At 44.4% G+C, this 22142-nt stretch overlaps 1 protein-coding gene across 1 annotated transcript in view; it reads right to left on the bottom strand.

The window, feature by feature from the left end:
• KIF1B (kinesin family member 1B) overlaps window positions 1-20709 on the bottom strand; it is a gene marked incomplete at its 5' end in the record, with an annotated part of 216621 nt that extends 195912 nt beyond the window's left edge. Inside the window, 3 exons of the mRNA XM_089659005.1 lie at window positions 8181-8246; window positions 13020-13199; window positions 20633-20709. Coding sequence (XP_089515131.1) covers window positions 8181-8246; window positions 13020-13199; window positions 20633-20709 — 323 coding nt within the window. The remainder of the gene's footprint in view (window positions 1-8180; window positions 8247-13019; window positions 13200-20632) is intronic.
• Between the last annotated feature and the right edge of the window lie 1433 nt (window positions 20710-22142).

Raw genomic sequence — 22142 nt, 5'->3', positions numbered from 1 at the left:
AACAGCCATTCTCCTTCATTCCCCTCAGCCACTTCCTACTGTACCACTACCCCCTCCCTCCTAGATTGTAAGCTCGAAAGAGCAGGGCCCTCTTACCCCTCGTACGTTGTTTGTAATTGTTGTATTGTGCCATGTATTGCCCCCCCCCCCCTCTATTGTACAGCGCTGAGCAAACCCTTTGGCGCTATATAAACTCCATGTAATAATAATAATAATAACTACTACAGCGCTCAACAGTGCCGTGGTACTTCAGTGAGAACTACAAGCTGACAGCTGCAAAGGCTTTCAGGACTTGTAGTTTTCCCATTTACAGTGTACTATGAATAAGTGACACAGCCACGAGGATGGAGCCCTGCACGGCCACGTTTTTGTTTTTTAAATTGTGACAGCTAGTGGGAGGGTTGAAGATCTTTTGCTAGCTATCAAAACGGGGGATTGGGAGCCAGTCCTTTCATATTGTTTTTGATTGTTACACCCTGAATCTGGGTGTAACATGCCACAAAATGGGGAGCTTATCCTTTAACCTCCTCGGCGGTCTGATTATTTCCGAATTTTTGTGCTGAAGGCACATGGAAATATGTAGTTTTTTATTGTAGGCTGTAATTTTTAGGAATAACTCACTGAAATCTGTCCGAACAAGAGTCTAGTAAACATCCCGGGGATGATAAAATTTGAAACACGAAATCATAAATTATAATTTAATAAATAATCATAAAAAATAATAATATAATAATAATAAATTTAATTCAATAATATAATCAAACCAAAAACACTGAAATTTGAAATACAGAGGCAAATTCGCACATCGCTGAGCAAAGTCGCAAAATCGTTTTCAGTGTCTGATGATGAATTTCCCCCACAAATGATTATCACTCAATTCTGCAAGTGGTTCAGATTTACTATCGCTGTTCTCTAGCCGGTCTAAAACCGCTTTTGACGTAAAGGGAAGCTTTTTGGATGCCATAGACTTTTCTAAGTTTCCAGGCAGAAAGAACAGTCAAAATGCAGGCAGGGCGCAGGACAAAGCAGTAGGGACAAATATATATATGTATGTGAAATGCATTGAAACAGCAATGTTTTACTATGTAATAGTAATTTTAAAAAACATGACATTTTTTAAAAATTTCAAATTTGCCACCGGTTCCGGCGCCCGTACATCCCGACGTCACAGGGACCGGAACACGGAAGCCGGATGCCGGCATCGGCCGGAGGAGATGGCCGGGGACGCTGCAGGGGACACATCGTGGGAGCGAAGGACAAGGTAAGTGCTGCAGGGACTCCCTGAGCAACGCCGCATGGTAAGCCTGAGTGTAGCTCGGGGTTACTGCTCTTGGTACTCAAATTTTACCCCGAGCTACACTCGGGAATACCGCCAAGGAGGTTAAAGCGGATTTTGCACACTATGCAAGCTGCAAGATAAAAGTAAAAAACACCTGCGGGGGATAAAAAAATGCTAATCAAAAACACTTTCCTCCCCCTCATCCCCACTTCTGTGTTGCAGGGGGTAACGTCAGCATCCTTCAGGCAATATGTGAATGTAGAGTAGCCCAAATCCTGCAAGGCGACGCGACAATAAAGTGCCAGTAGTGCCTTCTTGTGAGATTTGAGCTACTCAGCATTCCCCAAGATATCTCCCAAAGTACGCTGACATCACCCTTGCGTCGCCCTCACAGGTGGAAGTGAGGATTAGGTCATTATGGTAATTAACCCTTTTCCCCCCATGGGTGCTTTTATTTCCCTTTATTTCTCGTGTTATAGGATGGGGGAGGGGAGCCCAGATAAATAAGCAGACCGTGTAATTTTAACGCAAGGTCTGCTGTGATGTAACAAATGAACGCTCTTACCTCCTCTCCCTTGTCAAGGAAGATTGATTTGCAGCTCAGGACATGACACCCTTACAAACCATGGAGGAAATTTACTAAAACTGGAGCACTCAGAATCTGGTGTAGCTGTGCATAGTAACCAATCAGCTTCTAACGTCAGCTTGATCAATGAAGCTCCGACAATACAACATGGAAGCTGATTGGTTTCTTTGCAGAGCTGCACCAGATTTTGCACGGTGCGATTTTAGTAAATAACCCCCTATAGGTTTCCCCTTCCCTTCACTGCATCATACTGATGGACAGCACATCTAAGACCCCTTGCACTGGGGCATTCAGCAGTAGTTCACCCAGGAGGGACAGGTACAGTATCCATACAGGCAGCCTGTCAAAGTCTATGACAGGCTGCGGCTGGATAGGCCTGAAAGCTGTACTGAATGGTACCAGTGTTTAGGGCCCTATCCATGCAGGGACAAGCCCTTAGGCTAGGTTCACACCTATGCAGTTTGCGTTTGAGCAGTTTCTGAAGTGCGTTTTGCTGCGTTTTTTTAAATTTTCTTGTTGCGAGGCAGATTAAAACCGCAAAATGCACCAAAAACGCACTACATGCTTTTCTGCAGCATCTCCATCGAAGTCTATAGAACCAAAAATGCAACTTTTTGCATTTAAAAAAGTCCCTGACCCTTTCCAAAAAACGCACCGGGTGAAAACGTGAAGATGTGAACCTGTCCCATAGGAAATCAAGTTAAATGGACTGTAGTGCGTTTCTGCAAAATGCTGCGTAAACCTAGCCTAAATGAAGGTTTTCCTGCAGCGGGGCTGGATATCTCTCCGAGGTGCGCTAATGTGTTGGGAGTGATGCACTGCTGCTGAGTATGCAAGAGGCCTCACAACTAACAGACCTGCGGGGGCTCCTTTTGCATCATTTTTAGCTGAGCCCTCCTCTTTCTGGTTCACCCCCGGTTTGCGAGGCAGATTAAAACCGCTCCTTTTGCATCATTTTTAGCTGAGCCCTTCTCTTTCTGGTTCACCCCCGGTTCACATCTATGCGGCCGTGTTTTGCATTGGCACGAGAGCCTATTCATTTGAATGGACTCCCGTACCCGTGACACGCAGGGAAAAAAGTCCCTGCACTTCTTTGTAAAACGCAGCCTGCATGGGAACCTCGGTTCCCACTACAGTTGTGTTTTCCAGTGCAGGCGGCGTGGCATTAGAAGTAATGGCACCCGCCCGAGGGTCCGCAATTCCTTGTGTGGGTGGTGCGGCTGCACGGATTTTCGTGCAGATCCGCAGCGGCACCACCCGCACAGATGTGAACCTAGGGTCCGAGTGTCTGAATTGTAACATGCTGAGGAGGTGATGCGCCCACACACAGAAGGAGAGAATAAAAATCCCAGGATGTGTTATTAGCACTTGCAGCCACGTCAAGAAAAATCTGCCCATATAACTACGCTGTTCTTTAAAGTAAAACGTCTTCTCCTGGACTTAATTCGAAAAAGTTACCACAATGCCCAGTGCTACCAACCAGACTTGTTCTTTCTAAATTGAATCAGAAAAAGCAAAGATGGAATCTGATTGGTTCTTATGAGCACTGCATCTTTAAAACCGCTCACCAAAAAGACAAATATTGGAATCTGACTGGTTCTTATGAGAATCGCAGCTTTAAAACCAGCCACCAATACAACGGTCACATTGAATTACAATTTTCACTCGTCCATTGTATTTCACATATCTGTTTAAAGCGGAGTTCCACCCAAAAGGGGAAGTTCTGCTTTAACCTCCCTGGTGGTACGATTATGTCAGGAATTTTGTATCAAAAGCGGTACCATTTTTTTGCATGGAAATTTGGTGTTATGTATTGTAGGCCTGCAATTCTTAGTAATTACTTACCTAATAAATACTCATAAAAAATAATAATAATAATACATTTAATTCAATAATATAATCAAACCAAAAACATTGAAATTTGAAATAGAGCGCCAAGTTCGCACATCGCTGAGCAAAGTCGCAGAATCGTTTTCAGTGTCTGATGAGGAATTTCCCCCACGAATCATTATCACTCAATTCTGCAAGTGGTTCTGATTTACTATCGCTGTTCTCTAGCCGGTCTAAAACCAATTTTGACCTAAAGGGACGCTATGGACGTTTCTAAGTTTCCAGGCAGAAAGAACAGTCAAAATGCAGGCAGGGCGCCGGACAAAGCACTCGGGACAAAATGTATGTGAATTGCATTGAAACAGCAATGTTTTACTATATAATAATAATTTTTAAAAAAATGACATTTTTTAAAAATTTCAAATTTGCCGCCGGTTCCGGCGCCCGTACGTCCCGATGTCACAGGGACCGGAACACCGGATGCCGGCATCGGCCGGAGAAGATGGCCGGGGACGCTGCAGGGGACACATCGCGGGAGCAAAGGACAAGGTAAGCGCTGCAGGGACTCCCTGAGCAACGCCGCATGGTAAGCCCGAGTGTAGCTCGGGGTTACCGCTCTTGGTACTGAAATTGTACCCCGAGCTACACTCGGGAATACCGCCAAGGAGATTAAAGATTGGTCCCCCGCTCCCATTAAGGATTGGCACCTTTGGGGAGTGGGGGGGAAGGGTTCCCGAATTTGACAGGTACCCGCTCCCACTTCCGCTGCGATTGCCTAGGCGATTGGAAGCGGAAGTTGTCCTCCCCCCCTCCCTCCCCGAAATCTTGTGGGACACGTGACAGGTCTCAGAAGACGACGGGGCCATTCAGGAAGCGCAGCGCTACTCGAGCATGCGAAGTAAGCACCCGGCTGTGAAGCCGCAAGCTGTCACAGCCGGGTGCTAACACTGAAGATGCCGGGGCCTGGAATACAGGACGGCCGGTGAAACGGGCTGCGGCGGGGGCAACGCGGGATCCAGGGACAGGTAAGTGGCAGATTTTATAGCTGCTAATTTTTATTTTTTTACAGAGTGAGTGGAAGAGGCTCTCCACCCACAGTATTAGCTTTAATTTTTCTATGAGGCGAGTCAACCATCCCCATAGATCAGGGTGTCACTGGTCGTTGATGACAATGATGTGTCCTGCAGCTGCCTGTTCACAAAGGCCTCACTGGTGCACTGGATGATTTCCCCCCCCATTTGTGTAAACTTTAAATTGATTGAGTGACTGCTATTTTCTTTTTTTGCTAAGTTTAATGTGTGGCTTTCAGCTACATTTACACATAGGTTCTGCAAGTATTATTGCACCATAGGAAGGAATAGTGTAGCCTCCAGGTATGCCTGTTCTCAGCTTATTTAACCTCCCTGGCGGTCTGATTATTTCAGATTTTTGGTGCTGAAAGCGGTACATTATTTTGCATGGAAATTTGGCGTTTTATATTGTAGGCCTGTAATTCTTTGGAATAACTGAAATCTGTCCAAACAAGAGTCTAGTAAACATCCCGGGGATGATAAAACTTGAAATACGAAATCATAAATTATAATTTAATAAATAATCATAAAAAATAATAATATAATAATAATAATTTTAATTCAATAATATAATCAAACCAAAAACACTGAAATGTGAAATAAAGCGCCAAGTTCGCACATCACTGAGTAAAGTCGCAGAATTGTTTTCAGTGTCTGATGAGGAATTTCCCCCACGAATCATTATCACTCAATTCTGCAAGTGGTTCTGATTTACTATCGCTGTTCTCTAGCCGGTCTAAAACCGCTTTAGACGTAAAGGGACGCTTTTTGGACGCCATGGACGTTTCTCAGTTTCCAGGCAATAAGAACAGTAAAAATGCAGGCAGGGCGCCGGACAAAGCACTCGGGACAAAATGTATGTGAAATGGTTTGATACAGGAATGTTATACTATGTGATTTTAGTGAATGTCACTTTTTGTCATTTTTAAATTTCCCGCCGTTCCGTCCCCCGTACGTCCCGACGCTCGCAGGGGATGGAACCCAGAAGACAGATGCCAGTATCCGCCGGATTACATTGCCGGGGACACTGCAGGAGGGACATTGCGGGAGCGCAGGACAAGGTAAGTGATCGAGGGTTCGCAGAGCAGCGCTGCATGGTATTCCCGAGTGTAGCTCGGGGTTATCGCTTGTGGTACTGAAACTTTACCCCGAGCTACACTTGGGAATACCTCCACCAGGGAGGTTAAAGCTATACATTTTCCTGTGTTAGTTCCCCTCTAGATTTGTACATCATGCAGAGGCCACTTTCTGTGGTATGCAGCTTACACTTCACATACTGTGCAGTGACAGACGTTTTACTGCATTGTAAATGCCTGCCACTGCAAGGACACATGAATAACAATTGTTTTCTGGGTGTCCCATTCACACTGCAATGCCATTGGAAGCAGTGCTGCAGCATGCTGCAGTACAATGCAGACATGCTGCATTTTATCACAGGGCACTGTACATCAGCACAGCGCATCGCACTGCTTTACAGCACCATGAATGAAGAGTAAACTTCTAATAAAGTTTGTCCAAAACAAAAAGAAAGGGGGGGGGGATCTGTGTGATGAGCAGAATTGCACACCACACTGTTCCCTAACACAGTCAGGAGGGGACAGCTGCAGGACAGGTAAAGTGCCCGGCTGCTGTCCACTGTATTGTGAACAAAGCCTTAAGCTCTATGCACACTGGGTATTTAGGTGTGTCAAGCACTTTAGCATTCATTCATTTCATTGGCCAGAATATTCATTTATTCTGGCCACTGAAATGAATGAAAGCGCAAGTGGATAACCTGCATGTCCCTGTTGACATGTGATCAGACACAGCTGATCACATGACCGAGCCGACATCTTCGGCTCTTTCCGTTGATCCGCTGTGTCCAAGAGACACAGCGCACCACCAATCGCCGCGCTGCGCGTTCCCGGAGCCGAGCATGCGTGGTTAGAATGGGAGGACGTCCTCCCAGAACAAGAGAACCACCTTGTGCCCGTCACTGTACTATATGGCGGGCGGGCGGTGGTTAATAAAGTTGGATGGAATCCAACATTATCACTCTATGACTTCCTGCTTCCCTAATGAGTCCATAGAGCATGGGTGGTCCCTGTTTGGTCAGTACCTGGAGACCAGGTAGCGTTCCAGAGACCAGGGATTCCTTTAGAGGCTTGGAGCGGTAAGATCTCTCTACAAACACAAGCCAAACCACTTTGCATCCCCCCCAACGCCAATATTTTATTATTATACAGGATTTATGGCGTCAACAGTTTGCTCAGCACTTTATAATATAACAGGAAACAATACAGAAACAATACAGTTCAATACAAAAGGGTTAGGAGAGCCTGATCCTTGGAGCTTACAATCTAAGAGGGAGGGGCTAGTGGTACAAAAGGTAGTGACTGTGGGGGATGGACTGGTAGGAGGAATAGAAGATTCCGTTATTAGCTGAAGACGGGATAGGCTTCCCTTAAGAAATAGGTTTTCAGAGATCACCTAAAAGTGAGCAGAGTAGGCGATAGTCTGATAAATTGGGTTAGAGAGTTCCAGAGGATGGGGGGAGCTCTGGAGAAGTCCTGGAGACGAGCATGGGAGGAGGAGACAAGGGAGCTAGAGAGCAGGAGGTTGTGCGAGGAGCCAAGAGTACGGTTTGGGTGATATTTGGAGACAAGATCGGTGATGTAATTTGGGGCGGAGTTATAAATGGCTTTATATGTTATTGTTAATGTTTTGAATTTTATCCGTTGGGCAATGGGAAGCCAGTGGAGGGATTGGCAGAGAGGGGTGGAAGCCAGTGGAGGGATTGGCAGAGAGGGGTGGAGGCCAGTGGAGGGATTGGCAGAGAGGGGTGGAGGCCAGTGGAGGGATTGGCAGAGAGGGGTGGAGGCCAGTGGAGGGATTGGGATTTTCTAATCTATACATCATTATTATTATTATACAGTATTTATAAAGCGCCAATAGTTCGCTCAGTGCTGTACATTACAAAGGGGGACAGAACATGTGACAGAACAATACCAATACAATGCAAAACATGAGGGGATCGAGGGCCCTGCTCTTTCGAGTTTACAATCTAGGAGGGAGGGGATGGTGGTACAGGAGGAGATAGCTGTGGGGGATGGAGTGGTGGGAAGAGTGGAGGAGGTCTGTCAAGTTAGCAGGGGGTGGGGTAGGCTTCCCTGAAGAGATGGGTTTTCAGGGTGCGCCTAAAGGAGAGGAGAGTAGGTGATAATCTGATGGGTTGGGGCAGGGAGTTCCAGAGGATGGGTGACACCCTGGAGAAGTCCTGGAGGCGGGAGGACATCATAAACCTATTTAATTTCTTTTCATACAATACATAATGTGCACTTTTGACATCCAGTGCTGCAAACCGTCACAGTCACATCTTGTTAGCTTTGTCTGAGAATTGGGACAACTTATCCATATACAGACAGGAAGGACTCACCTCTACGGAGAAGGACACCTCATCGTCATTATTGTCATTGATTTTCTCGAAAAGGTCCTCGCACAGCTGGGGGAGGAAGAGCACATAGTCAGCTGAATGAGGAATCAGTACAGATTGTAGTCAGATGAGCTCACAGTGCTGAGAGCAGATAATGGCAAAGCAGACAATTCCTCACAAAGGATGTAAAGACTGTCACTGAATTGAAGGAAATATCACATAAAATCAAATTAAAGCAGCTGTATACTCTCATACATTGCTACCCTATGAGGATAAGGCCAACCTCTATCAATTAATTTATATGAATTTATCTCTGAAATACATTTTTTAAAGCAGTTCGGCAGGTCATGTGAATGCTTTCCTTTTCCTTGCTCTGCACAGCTTGAGTCGGTGGGAGAGACTAAGCCCCAAAGCGCCATGCGTGTTCATGACGCCGAGTTATTTATCGCATGCTGTATTATGTCAGTGCATTAGTGTGATGCAGTGCTATTCATACTAGATATCATCCCAACGCACTGTACTGTGCTGCATTACACAAAATAGTACATGCAACTCTTTTACAGCATTAGGCAGCCCATTAAAATGAACAGGATGCCCCCTGACCCTTCCAGCATTACATGCCAGAATTACGGACGTCAGACTGATGGAAAACCTTACAGCACAAATACATGGCTTGCTTGAGCACTAGAACAAGGTAGGAACTATGGCACCTCAAAGAGAATCCACCCTAGGCAAAACAAAAACAATAATCCTCTCTCTGAAAAAAATCTGTAGTCATGCTGGCGTAGAGCGGTCGGTTCAGAGGATGGGGAGACCAGCGTCTGCTTTTCCTTGCTTTCTCTCCCCTTCCTACTTTTCTTCTTACTTTTATTTATTTATATATTTTAATTGCTGGCAATTCTTTTACATTCAGCTGTCAGTGGGGAAGCTAGCTGACAGCTGAAACATTAACACACGGTTGTCACTACTAAAATACCGCATGAGTTAATAAAATTACTCATGCGGTATTTTATTTATTTATTTCAGGTACTTATATAGCGCCGTCAATTTATGCAGCACTTTATATATATATATATATTGTACATTCACATCAGTCCCTAACCCTCAAGGGGGTTACAATCTAAGGTCCCTAACCCTCAAGGGGGTTACAATCTAAGGTCCCTAACCCTCAAGGGGTGTACAATCTAAGGTCCCTAACTCACATTCATATACAAGGGCCTATTTAGACAGGATCCAATTAACCTACCAGCATGTCTTTGGAGTGTGGGAGGAAACCGGAGTACCCGGAGGAAACCCACGCAGGCACAGGGAGAACATGCAAACTCCAGGCAGGAGGTGCCGTGGTTGGGATTCGAAACCAACGACCCTAGTACTGCCAGGTGGAAGTGCTAACCATTTAGCAACTGTTCTGACCTTCGGAATGGATTAATTGGTTTTCAATGCATTCCTATGGGAAACGGTGTTTCGGTTTTCAAATTTTTCGCTATACGAAATGTCCTGCAGAACTGATTAAATACGTAAACCGAGGTATTACTGTATATTGTACATTCACATCAGTCCCTAATCCTCAAGGGGCGTACAATCTAAGGTTTCTAACCTACATTCATACATACACATACTAGGGACAATTTAGATAGGAGCCAATTAACCCTTTGAGGACCAAGGGACGTATTTGTCCCATGTTTTTAAATGCCTGTATCATCTGATTAAGAACTTAAAACTTTTTTTTTTTGGTTTGAGTCAAAATATTAGTTCTTATCAACAAACAACAAATGGATCTAGCTTTTTGCCAATTATTTCATGAAATGGCTTAGTTACAGCAACTGAAGTGTACGAACTTTAAAAACAAAAAAATTGATTCTTTTGGCGTTCCAAAATCTTACGGTCCTCAAAGGGATAACCTACCTGGGTGGGAGGAAACCGGAGTACCCAGAGGAAACCCACAAAAGCACAGGGAGAACATGCAAACTCCAGGCAGGTGGTGCCGTGGTTGGGATTCGAACCAGCGATCCGAGTACTGCCAGGCGGCAATGCTAACCATTTAGCCACTGTGTTTATTCACTACTTATTCAGGTTTAATGCCCCTTCTCCTGCCATACTTTTTTTTTTTTTAATGCATTACAGGTATGTCAATGGGATTCGCTTAGCAAACCTACTGCATCCCCCAACTAGGGGAAACTCTTATGTATTTGTATACTTACCTTCCTTACGCTGTATTTTCCTAGACAACCTGTAGAAATTGCATTGAAATACAATTGATCTTTATTGGTTCATGTTTTTATAATTGAGAAAAAAAAAATGATAAAAATTGTTCCTTTGAAAAACGAACAGGATGCCTTAAAGCAAAATGCATGTGCTAACGCAGCACAACAAAGTGAATGGGCCCTTAGAATTTATAAGCCACCCAAAATAATTAGCCACTTTGCAGCTGCATGACGCCTTTCACAGGACGTATCCAGTAAATATAACAAGCAGTGATATCACGGTGACACACCATCAACAATTCCTAATCCACTAATAAGGTAACATTCTGTTGTTGGCCAAGTATACAAATGATTGCTCTCTTTGTGGGGGCAACAGGTACAAATAATGCATTAAAGTGATCCTTTCACTTCAGGATTGAAAGTACAATAATGGCAACCTGTAAAAGAAGATACTATGTACTTACCTTTCCAAAGGCTCGTGTGTTGAAACACAGCCATGTTGCTGATCTCTTGCTGCTAAAGGTATGTGACACTTCCGGGTGTGTCAAATGCCTGCTCCCCCCCCGCTGCATGCTGTGGTTCGTTCAGTCTGTTCGTGTGTATTGTAGTGATGAACCAGTGGAAGGAACCAAAAGCATGAAGTGGGAGAAACAGGCATTTCTTTGATTTTTCTTTTCTTTTGGACAGAGGGAGGAAGTGTTAGAACCCCTGTAAGGTTTTTATTGCGATCTGTGTCCTTGCTAAAGGAGCTTCCCTTCAATTTCTTTCCCAGTGACAACACTGACACACAGAGTGTCACTGAGACAGGAGTTACATAGTTACATAGGTAGTCTGGCTGAAAAAAGACAAAAGTCCATCCAGTTCAACCATTAAAAAAAAAAAAGTTATAATCCTACACCCACAGTTGATCCAGAGGAAGGCAAAAAAACCAGCAAAGCACGATCCAATTTGCTCCTGCAGGGAAACAAATTCCTTCCTGATCCCCCGAGAGGGAATCGGATATTCCCTGGATCAACTTTACCTATAAATGGTATATCCAGTTATATTCTGTGTATCCAAGAAAGAATCCAGGACTTTCCTACAGCAATCCACTGAGCTGGCCACAACCAACTCTTGAGGGAGTCTATTCCACATTCTCACAGCTCTCACTGTGAAGAAACCTTTCCGTGTTTGGAGATTACATTCCTCCAGATGTAAAGAGCGCCCCCTTGTCCTCTGTGATGACCTCAGGGTGAATAACTCACCGAGTTCACTATATGAACCACTGATGTATTTATAAATGGAGATCATATCCCCCTTATGTATTATACATGGAGATCATATCCCCCCCTTATGTATTATACATGGAGATCATATCCCCCTTATGTATTATACACGGAGATCATATCCCCCTTATGTATTATACACGGAGATCATATCCCCCCCTTATGTATTATACACGGAGATCATATCCCCCCTTATGTATTATACATGGAGATCATATCCCCCCCCTTATGTATTATACATGGAGATCATATCCCTCCTTATGTATTATACATGGTGATCATATCTCCCCCCCCTTATGTATTATACATAGAGATCATATCCCCCCTTATGTATTATACATGGTGATCATATCCCCCCTTATGTATTATACATGGTGATCATATCCCCCCTTATGTATTATACATGGTGATCATATCCCCCTTATGTATTATACATGGTGATCATATCCCCCCCTTATGTATTATACATGGAGATCATATCCCCCCTTATGTATTATACATGGTGATCATATCCCCCCTTATGTATTATACATGGTGATCATATCCCCCCTTATGTATTATACATGGTGATCATATCCCCCCTTATGTATTATACATGGTGATCATATCCCCCCTTATGTATTATACATGGTGATCATATCCCCCCCTTATGTATTATACATGGTGATCATATCCCCCCCTTATGTATTATACATGGAGATCATATCCCCCTTATGTATTATACATGGAGATCATATCCCCCCCTTATGTATTATACATGGAGATCATATCCCCCTTATGTATTATACATGGAGATCATATCCCCCCTTATGTATTATACATGGAGATCATATCCCCCTTATGTATTATACATGGAGATCATATCCCCCCTTATGTATTATACATGGAGATCATATCCCCCTTATGTATTATACATGGAGATCATATCCCCCTTATGCATTATACATGGAGATCATATCCCCCCTTATGTATTATACATGGTGATCATATCCCCCCCTTATGTATTATACATGGAGATCATATCCCCCCTTATGTATTATACATGGTGATCATATCCCCCCTTATGTATTATACATGGAGATCATATCCCCCCTTATGTATTATACATGTTGATCATATCCCCCCCTTATGTATTATACATGGAGATCAGCACAGGGTGGGATATGCATGGAGATCATATCCCCCCCCTTATGTATTATACATGGAGATCATATCCCCCTTAACTGAGAACAATAAGGACACAAACAGCAATAAACAAACAACCAACAGAAGTTTTATCCATTCCTCACTCTATTCAACAGGAATAAGAAAAAAGTTTGGGGTTGACTTTGATTTTTTTTTTTTTTTGCCATACACAGACCACAAAACCATACCTGGGGAATGATGCCAGCTTGGGTCTCCTCCTGCTTGCCCATCATGGTATAGGATTTGCCAGCACCAGTCTGTCCATAAGCAAATATACAAACATTGTAGCCCTCAAAGGCATGTTCCAGCATTTCCTTTCCAATGTCATTGTAGACGCGGTTTTGGGATGCAAAGGAAGGATCTTCCGGCTGTGGAAACAAAATCTTATGTAAGCAGGTTTCTGCCAGCACAGGAATCAATACAATCAATACAATTATGATAATGGAACAAAAAACAATAAGAATGCTAGCCCATGGCAAACACACGTAATTGTGCACTATTCACGTTACTGGAGCTCATTTTTTTTGAGGACCTGAAAAAAAGCATCTCCCACCCTGTGCTGATGAAAGTCTGCCATCGATTGTCTTGCTGCCATTTGGGATGGAGTTATAAGGGGCAGTTATCACAATCCAACCACACTATCTAATAAGCATTTCAATGTAACTGTATAGAGCAGTCTCTCCCAATCAATCAGAGTTCTGTGGAACCCTATGGATCCTTCAGAGGTTGCTAGGGGTTCCTTAAGCAATTTTTGCCTTTCATATAAGTAATTGCTGATGGCAAAGATCTTTGTGCCTATATGTGAGGAGGGCATTCTTCCAACTGACCTCCATAGTAAATAGTTTGTTTCCAACTGACAACCAATGTAAGCCACATGCTTCCCACTGAACTCTTAACTTAAGGAGCATTCTTCCCATTGACAACCAATGTAAGGAGCATTCCTCCTACTGACCACCAATGTAGGAGCATTCCTCCTACTGACCACCAATGTAAGGAGCATTCCTCCTATTGACCCCCTCAATGTAAGCAGCATTCTTCCCACTGACAACCAATGCAAGGAGCATTCCTCCCAATGATCGCCAATGTAAGGAGCATTCCTCCCAATGATCGTCAATGTCAGGAGCATTCCTCCCACTGATCACCAATATAAGGAGCATTCCTCCCAATGATCGCCAATGTAAGGAGCATTCCTCCCAATGATCGCCAATGTAAGGAGCATTCCTCCCACTGATCGCCAATGTAAGGAGCATTCCTCCCAATGATCACCAATGTAAGGAGCATTCCTCCCACTGATCACCAATGTAAGGAGCATTCCTCCCACTGATCGCCAATGTAAGGAGAATTCCTCCCACTGGTCGCCAATGTAAGGAGCATTCCTCCCACTGATCACCAATGTCAGGAGCATTCTTCCCACTGATCGCCAATGTAGGAGCATTCCTCCAACTGACCACCAATGTAAGGAGCATTCCTCCTATTGACCCCATCAATGTAAGCAGCATTCCTCCCACTGACAACCAATGCAAGGAGCATTCCTCCCACTGATCGCCAATATAAGGAGCATTCCTCCCAATGATCGCCAATGTAAGGAGCATTCCTCCCACTGATCGCCAATGTAAGGAGCATTCCTCCCAATGATCGCCAATGTAAGGAGCATTCCTCCCAATGATCGCCAATGTAAGGAGCATTCCTCCCAATGATCGCCAATGTAAGGAGCATTCCTCCCACTGATCGCCAATGTAAGGAGCATTCCTCCCACTGATCGCCAATGTAAGGAGCATTCCTCCCAATGATCGCCAATGTAAGGAGCATTCCTCCCAATGATCGCCAATGTAAGGAGCATTCTTCCCACTGATCGCCAATGTAAGGAGCATTCCTTCCAATGATCGCCAATGTAAGGAGCATTCTTCCCAATGACAACCATTGCAAGGAGCATTCCTCCCAATGATCGCCAATGTAAGGAGCATTCCTCCCAATGATCGCCAATGTAAGGAGCATTCCTGCCAATGATCGCCAATGTAAGGAGCATTCTTACCACTGATCACTAATGTAAAGAACAATCTTCTCACAGACCCCCACAACATGAGGAGCATTCTTCCCACTGATCACCAATGTAAGGGGCACAATTCCCACTGACACCACAGAGTAATGAACATTCTTCCCACTGACCACCAATGTAAGGAGCATTCTTCACTGTAAAGAGGCACTACCCCGACCACTAATGTAAGTGAACATTGTAATTTTCATTTTCTGCCTTTTCTTTTCTTTGCGTTATTATTTCTTATTTCATTTTATAACTGTTACTGAAAATAAGTGTTATAAAGAGTGGGTGTCAAATAATCAAAGTAGGTCACATTCTTCTTTCTCTTTATTCTCATATTTCAACATACTGTTAAATACTAATGTACTGTGAGCTGTAAATGTAGTGATTATAAGCAGGGGTTCCCGAAAACCGGTAGGTCAAGGGTTTCTCCATTTTATATAGGTTGAGAAAGGCTGAGATAGAGAGATGGTAAGATATTTTAAATGAAGTTTTGATACAAAGGTGAGACTTGGTGGACATGGCCACACTGGTTCTGTGTATTTGTTTTTAATAGCTACACATTCTGAATTTACTGGAATTGCCAAATGCAGGGCAGACCACAGCACCCGAATATTGGACATTGCAATGCAAACTCTACAAATGCATACGGCTGAGAACAGTAAGGCTCCAAGCACACTAGCATTTTTTTTAAGCTCAAAAAACAAAAAAAATGCTGGATAGAAAATGCTGGTAATAACAGTTTCCAGTAGCGTTTATGAACATTAGCATTTTATTAGCGTGTTTACAGTACATGTAGGGGAAAAAAAAGCTGATAGCGTTTAGTTTTCTTCTGCTGGAAAAATGTTCCCAAAAACGCTACAAAAACTATTTTTTTTTCCTGATCCTAAAAACTGAAGCTTGAAAAACGCTATTAGCCTAAAATAGTGTGCATGGACACAATGTAAGGGAGGAATGCTCCTTACATTGGTGATCAGTGGGAGGAATGCTCCTTACATTGGCGATCAGTGGGAGGAATGCTCCTTACATTGGTGATCAGTGGGAGGAATGCTCCTTACATTGGTGATCAGTGGGAGGAAAGCTCCTTACATTGGTGATCAGTGGGGAGAATGCTCCTTACATTGGTGATCAGTGGGAGGAATGCTCCTTGCATTGGCGATCATTGGGAGGAATGCTCCTTACATTGGTGATCAGTGGGAGGAATGCTCCTTGCATTGGCGATCATTGGGAGGAATGCTCCTTGCATTGGCGATCATTGGGAGGAATGCTCCTTGCATTGGTTGTCAGTGGGAAGAATGCTGCTTACATTGAGGGGGTCAATAGGAGGAATGCTCCTTACATTGGTGATCAGTGGGAGGAAAGCTCCTTACATTGGCGATCATTGGGAGGAATGCTCCTTGCATTGGTTGTCAGTGGGAAGAATGCTGCTTACATTGAGGGGGTCAATAGGAGGAATGCTCCTTACATTGGTGATCAGTGGGGAGAATGCTCCTTACATTGGTGATCAGTGGGGAGAATGCTCCTTACATTGGTGATCAGTGGGGAGAATGCCCCTTACATTGGTGATCAGTGGGGAGAATGCCCCTTACATTGGTGATCAGTGGGGAGAATGCTCCTTACATTGGTGATCAGTGGGGAGAATGCCCCTTACATTGGCGATCAGTGGGAGGAATGCTCCTTACATTGGCGATCAGTGGGAGGAATGCTCCTTACATTGGCGATCAGTGGGAGGAATGCTCCTTACATTGGCGATCATTGGGAGGAATGCTCCTTACATTGGCGATCATTGGGAGGAATGCTCCTTACATTGGCGATCATTGGGAGGAATGCTCCTTACATTGGCGATCATTGGGAGGAATGCTCCTTACATTGGCGATCATTGGGAGGAATGCTCCTTACATTGGCGATCAGTGGGAGGAATGCTCCTTACATTGGCGATCATTGGGAGGAATGCTCCTTACATTGGCGGTCAGTGGGAGGAATGCTCCTTACATTGGCGATCATTGGGAGGAATGCTCCTTACATTGGCGGTCAGTGGGAGGAATGCTCCTTACATTGGTGGTCAGTGGGAAGAATGCCTCTTACATTGGTGGTCAGTGGGAAGAATGCTCCTTACATTGGTGATCAGTGGGAGGAATGCTCCTTACATTGGCGATCAGTGGGAGGAATGCTCCTTACATTGGCGATCAGTGGGAGGAATGCTCCTTACATTGGTGATCAGTGGGAGGAATGCTCCTTACATTGGCGATCAGTGGGAGGAATGCTCCTTACATTGGCGATCAGTGGGAGGAATGCTCCTTACATTGGCGATCAGTGGGAGGAATGCTCCTTACATTGGTGATCAGTGGGAGGAATGCTCCTTACATTGGCGATCAGTGGGAGGAATGCTCCTTACATTGGCGATCATTGGGAGGAATGCTCCTTACATTGGCGATCAGTGGGAGGAATGCTCCTTACATTGGCGATCAGTGGGAAGAATGCTCCTTACATTGGCGATCATTGGGAGGAATGCTCCTTACATTGGTGGTCAGTGGGAAGAATGCCTCTTACATTGGTGGTCAGTGGGAAGAATGCTCCTTACATTGGTGATCAGTGGGGAGAATGCCCCTTACATTGGTGATCAGTGGGAGGAATGCTCCTTACATTGGCGATCAGTGGGAGGAATGCTCCTTACATTGGCGATCAGTGGGAGGAATGCTCCTTACATTGGCGATCAGTGGGAGGAATGCTCCTTACATTGGCGATCATTGGGAGGAATGCTCCTTACATTGGCGGCCAGTGGGAGGAATGCTCCTTACATTGGTGGTCAATGGGAAGAATGCTAATTAAGTTAAGAGTTCAGTGGGAAGCATGTGGCTTACATTGGTTGTCAGTTGGAAACAAACTATTTACTATGGAGGTCAGTTGGAAGAATGCCCTCCTCACATATAGCCACAAAGATCTTTGCCATCATTTAGCCACTATTTAGCTTCTAGCAGCAGAACAAAATGCTGAAAACAGCTTTTAGGAGCTTGAAAAAAATGCTAGTGTGCATGCCGCCTTATAGATTTTATATTCAGTGCCTAAAGACAACCACACACACTACAATGTCTACTTTCAATCCAGTTTTTTTGTTTGTTTAATTTAACTGAAGTATTCCAAACAGCATTAAACAAAGCTGTACAATTCCAACATAGTTGTATGAAAGATTTCCCAACACAAAGACTCTGACTGTACAATACTCAAACCGTCATAGAGAACAGTATGTAGAACTGCACAATCACATCACAGAAAGGCATTATATTGGCTTAGAGCATTTATTGAAATGTATAGTTATTGTGTTATAAATAAAATCTCATCTGATTTTATCATAGTATGATGACAGTGTGGACAACTTTAGGTGATTCTAAAGGTAAAATGTAAATAAAAAAAAACAAGTATGTCTTACTTTCCTGTTCTGTGCAATGGAATTGCACAGAGCAGCTGTTCCCTCTGCCCCTTGGAGCTTAATCATGGGGGAAGAAGAGGGGCCACATCCTCCAAAATGCGTTGGACATATACTGTATATTCCTAAACAATTAGGACTTTAAAGTGATTCTAAACATTTTTTCTTTTAAATAATAAATGTTATACTCACTTGTTCTGTGCAATGTTTTTGCACAGAGAAGCCCCAATCCTCCTGTTCTGGGGTCCCCGCCAGCGCTCCTGGCTCATCCTCTTCAGCGAGTGCCCCCATAGGAAGCCGCTTCCTATAGAAGCATTAGTGCGGGCTCGTTCCTGAACTGCACTGCCTGCATCTATAGACACAGACAGCGGCACTCAGCCCTGCCACCTGCTCCCTAGTAATAGGATTTGATTGAAAGGAGCAGGTACCAATGGCCCCCCTGCTATCAATATGCCCTGTGAGGAGGAAGAGACTCGGAAGAAAAGCTGCTCTCATGCACAGCATTGGATCGAGATCAGGCTCAGATAAGTATAAGGGGGTGCTGGGAGGGAGAGTTGCATACAGAAGGGTTTTATTACCTTGAGAGAGAGAGAGAGGGAGGGAGGGAAGAGGAGAGAGGAGGAGAGAGGGTGAGAAAGGAGGAGGAGAAAGGAAGAGGAGAGAGGGTGAGAAAGGAGGAGGAGAAAGGAAGAGGAGGGTGGAGGAGAAAGGAGGAGGAGAGAGGAAGGAGGAGGAGAGAGGAAGGAGGAGGAGAGAGGAAGGAGGAGGAGAGAGGAAGGAGGAGGAGAGAGAAGGGAGGAGGAGAGAGGAGGGAGGAGGAGAGAGGAGGGAGGAGGAGAGAGGAGGGAGGAGGAGAGAGGAGGGAGGAGGAGAGAGGAGGGAGGAGGAGAGAGGAGGGAGGAGGAGGAGAGAGCGAGAAAGAGAAAGAGAAAGAGAGAGAAAAAGAGGAGAGAGAAAATGAGAAGGAGAGAGAAGGAGAAAAAGGAGAGAGAATGAGAAAAGGGAGAAAAAGGAGAGAGAATGAGAAAAGGGAGAAAAGGGAGAGAGAATGAGAAAAGGGAGAAAAAGGAGAGAGAAAAGGAGAAAAAGGAGAGAGAAAGAGAGAGAGGAGAAAGAGGGGAGAGAGAGAGAGAAGGAAGGAGAAAGAGGGGAGAGAGAGAGAGAAGGAAGGAGAAAGAGGGGAGAGAGAGAGAGAAGGAAGGAGAAAGAGGAGAGAGAGAGAGAGAAGGAAGGAGAAAGAGGAGAGAGAAGGAAGGAGAAAGAGGAGAGAGAAGGAAGGAGAAAGAGGAGAGAGAAGGAAGGAGAAAGAGGAGAGAGAAGGAAGGAGAAAGAGGAGAGAGAAGGAAGGAGAAAGAGGAGAGAGAAGGAAGGAGAAAGAGGAGAGAGAAGGAAAGAGAAAGAGGAGAGAGAAGGAAAGAGAAAGAGGAGAGAGAAGGAAAGAGAAAGAGGAGAGAGAAGGAAAGAGAAAGAGGAGAGAGAAGGAAAGAGAAAGAGAGAGAGAAGGAGAAAGAGGAGAGAGAAGGAGAAAGAGGAGAGAGAATGAGAAAGAGGAGAGAGAATGAGAAAGAGGAGAGAGAAGGAGAAAGAGGAGAGAGTAGGAGAAAAAGAGAGAGAGAGAGAGAGAGAGAGAGCAAAAAAGGAGAAAGAGAGAGAGAGAGAAGAATAGAGAAGGAAGAGAGAGAAGGAATAGAGAAGGAAGAGAGAGAAGGAATAGAGAAGGAAGAGAGAGAAGGAATAGAGAGGGAAGAGAGAGAGAGGAGAAAGAGAGAGAAAGAAAGAGAGAGAAGGAGAAAGAAGAGAAAGAAAGAGAGAAGGAGAAAGAAAGAGAGACAGACAACTGTGCCATACTTCCTTCCATGTTCACCATCGTTCTGCTCAGTACTGGGGGCAATGTGTGAGCTTTGAATCACAAGTGAGAGCTTACAGTGGGGTTGAGGATTCTCGTACTGCCCCCATGTGACAGCACTGGGCAAATCAACAAGTACCAGTGCTGTGACATGGGAAGAAAACAAGCAAGTCATATGTTTCCCTATACCTGGAAGTTCATAACTGGTAGCCAAACAGAACAGCGGGGGAGCGAAGGGAAGGAGAATTATGAGCTTCTGGGGTTTCCAAGGAATTAAGTGAACTTGTTGTCCAGCATGAGCAAAGCCAAAAGGTTCACTTAAAGGCTTACACATGATGCATTGGGTGGAACTCATTTATAAGAGGCACTAAAATGAACTGATTTTGCAGCATTAGCTGCGTCATCAGAGATGAGGTCCTGCAAATTACAAACATGATGTCCGAGGCACCCGTCATATATACTGTCTAGTGTGAACAAGCTGCAGAACACTTACCGTAGTGTGAGACCAGTATGAATAATCAAAGCTGAAACTTTTTGCTGGTTCTTTAGGATTCTTTGGGTTAATAATACCTAGAAAAGAATGAAAACGGAAATCAATCACCTTTGCTGGTAAGGAGGTCAGGACTATCATCTGCAAAGTAGAGTACAATCATGGCATGTAATAACCGTACATAAAACTCTGCCCCCACCAATTTACATTAACCTGAAGGAATATCACTTCCCTGGAGATGTAACTGGGATGACTTCACCTGCACAACCTCTGAGAGAGGGAAAAGGATCCCATAACTTCATATTCACTAAAAGTTTTCATTTTAAGGAATTGTTAAAATACACTTTGGGGAGCAAAGTGCCCACCAACCAATCACTAAGGACCTTTTTTGTGATCTGGTAGTCATGGATTGCTATGCATCATCACCCCTGTGGGAACATTGTTATGCGACCAGGAACATACAGGTAGGCATGCAGGGCAAGACGTACAGTATCTACTGGAAGCCTAATTTCGACTTTCAGCAGGCAGAAAAAGGAGGGAATGAGAAGAAAAGCAGAAGGCATAAAAGTAACTCGGTTATCTGGAATGAGCAAAGCATGGGTTGGCTTTACCCTTTGCTTTCATACTTTCCACCACTGCTTGGTAGAGCCCTCGTCTCTTCCCGTCTTCTGTCTATAAATGCTATTCCAGCTGGTTCCCCTTTATTTATTTATGTATTTAAGGTCCTTATATAGCGCCATCAATTTACACAGCACTTTACATATATATTGTACATTCACATCAGTCCCTAACCCTCAAGGGGTGTACAATCTAAGGTCCCTAACCCTCAAGGGGCGTACAATCTAAGGTCCCTAACCCTCAAGGGGCGTACAATCTAAGGTCCCTAACTCACATTCATACATACACATACTAGGGACAGAAGCCAATTAACCTAACAGCATGTCTTTGGAGTGTGGAGGAAACTGGAGTACCTGGAGGAAACCATGCAGGCACAGGGAGAACATGCAAACTCCAGGCAGGTTGGTGCCATGGACTTTATTATTTGATTCACATACATCGATCATAACTTTATGATGACCCGCCTAAAACTGAGCAGGACCCCCTTACCACCAAAACAGCCCTGACCCATCGAGGCATGGATGCCACTAGTACTCTGGAGGTATGCTGTAGTATCTGGCATCAAGCTGTCAGTAGCAGATCCTTTAAGTCCTGCAAGTTGTGAGGTTCGGGCCTCCATGTATCGGACTTGTTTTTATCAGCACATCCCACTTTACCAGCACAGTCACTTTGGGTGGGAGGCCCATGGAACACAGCTCACTTTAGAGAGGTGGGGAGACCCCTGTCTCAGCTCCCCATATCCCTATTATGTGTAAGTCACCCTGTGCCTGTTACGGGTACAGGGTGATCTGTCCTAATATTGGGGTGGGGGTTGTTGATTGTTTAATGTGGTTGCATCCCATTGTTCTATTGTGTGTTTTGCTTGGGAGCAAACTATTATGGGATGTATGTGTTT

Source organism: Staurois parvus, unplaced genomic scaffold, assembly GCF_062004578.1.
Source record: "Staurois parvus isolate SC_StPar_1 unplaced genomic scaffold, SC_StPar_1.0 ptg001122l, whole genome shotgun sequence".
Taxonomy (NCBI): domain Eukaryota; kingdom Metazoa; phylum Chordata; class Amphibia; order Anura; family Ranidae; genus Staurois; species Staurois parvus.
The sequence above is the reverse complement of the archived record's forward strand: the minus strand, read 5'-3'. Positions and strand labels throughout refer to the sequence as shown.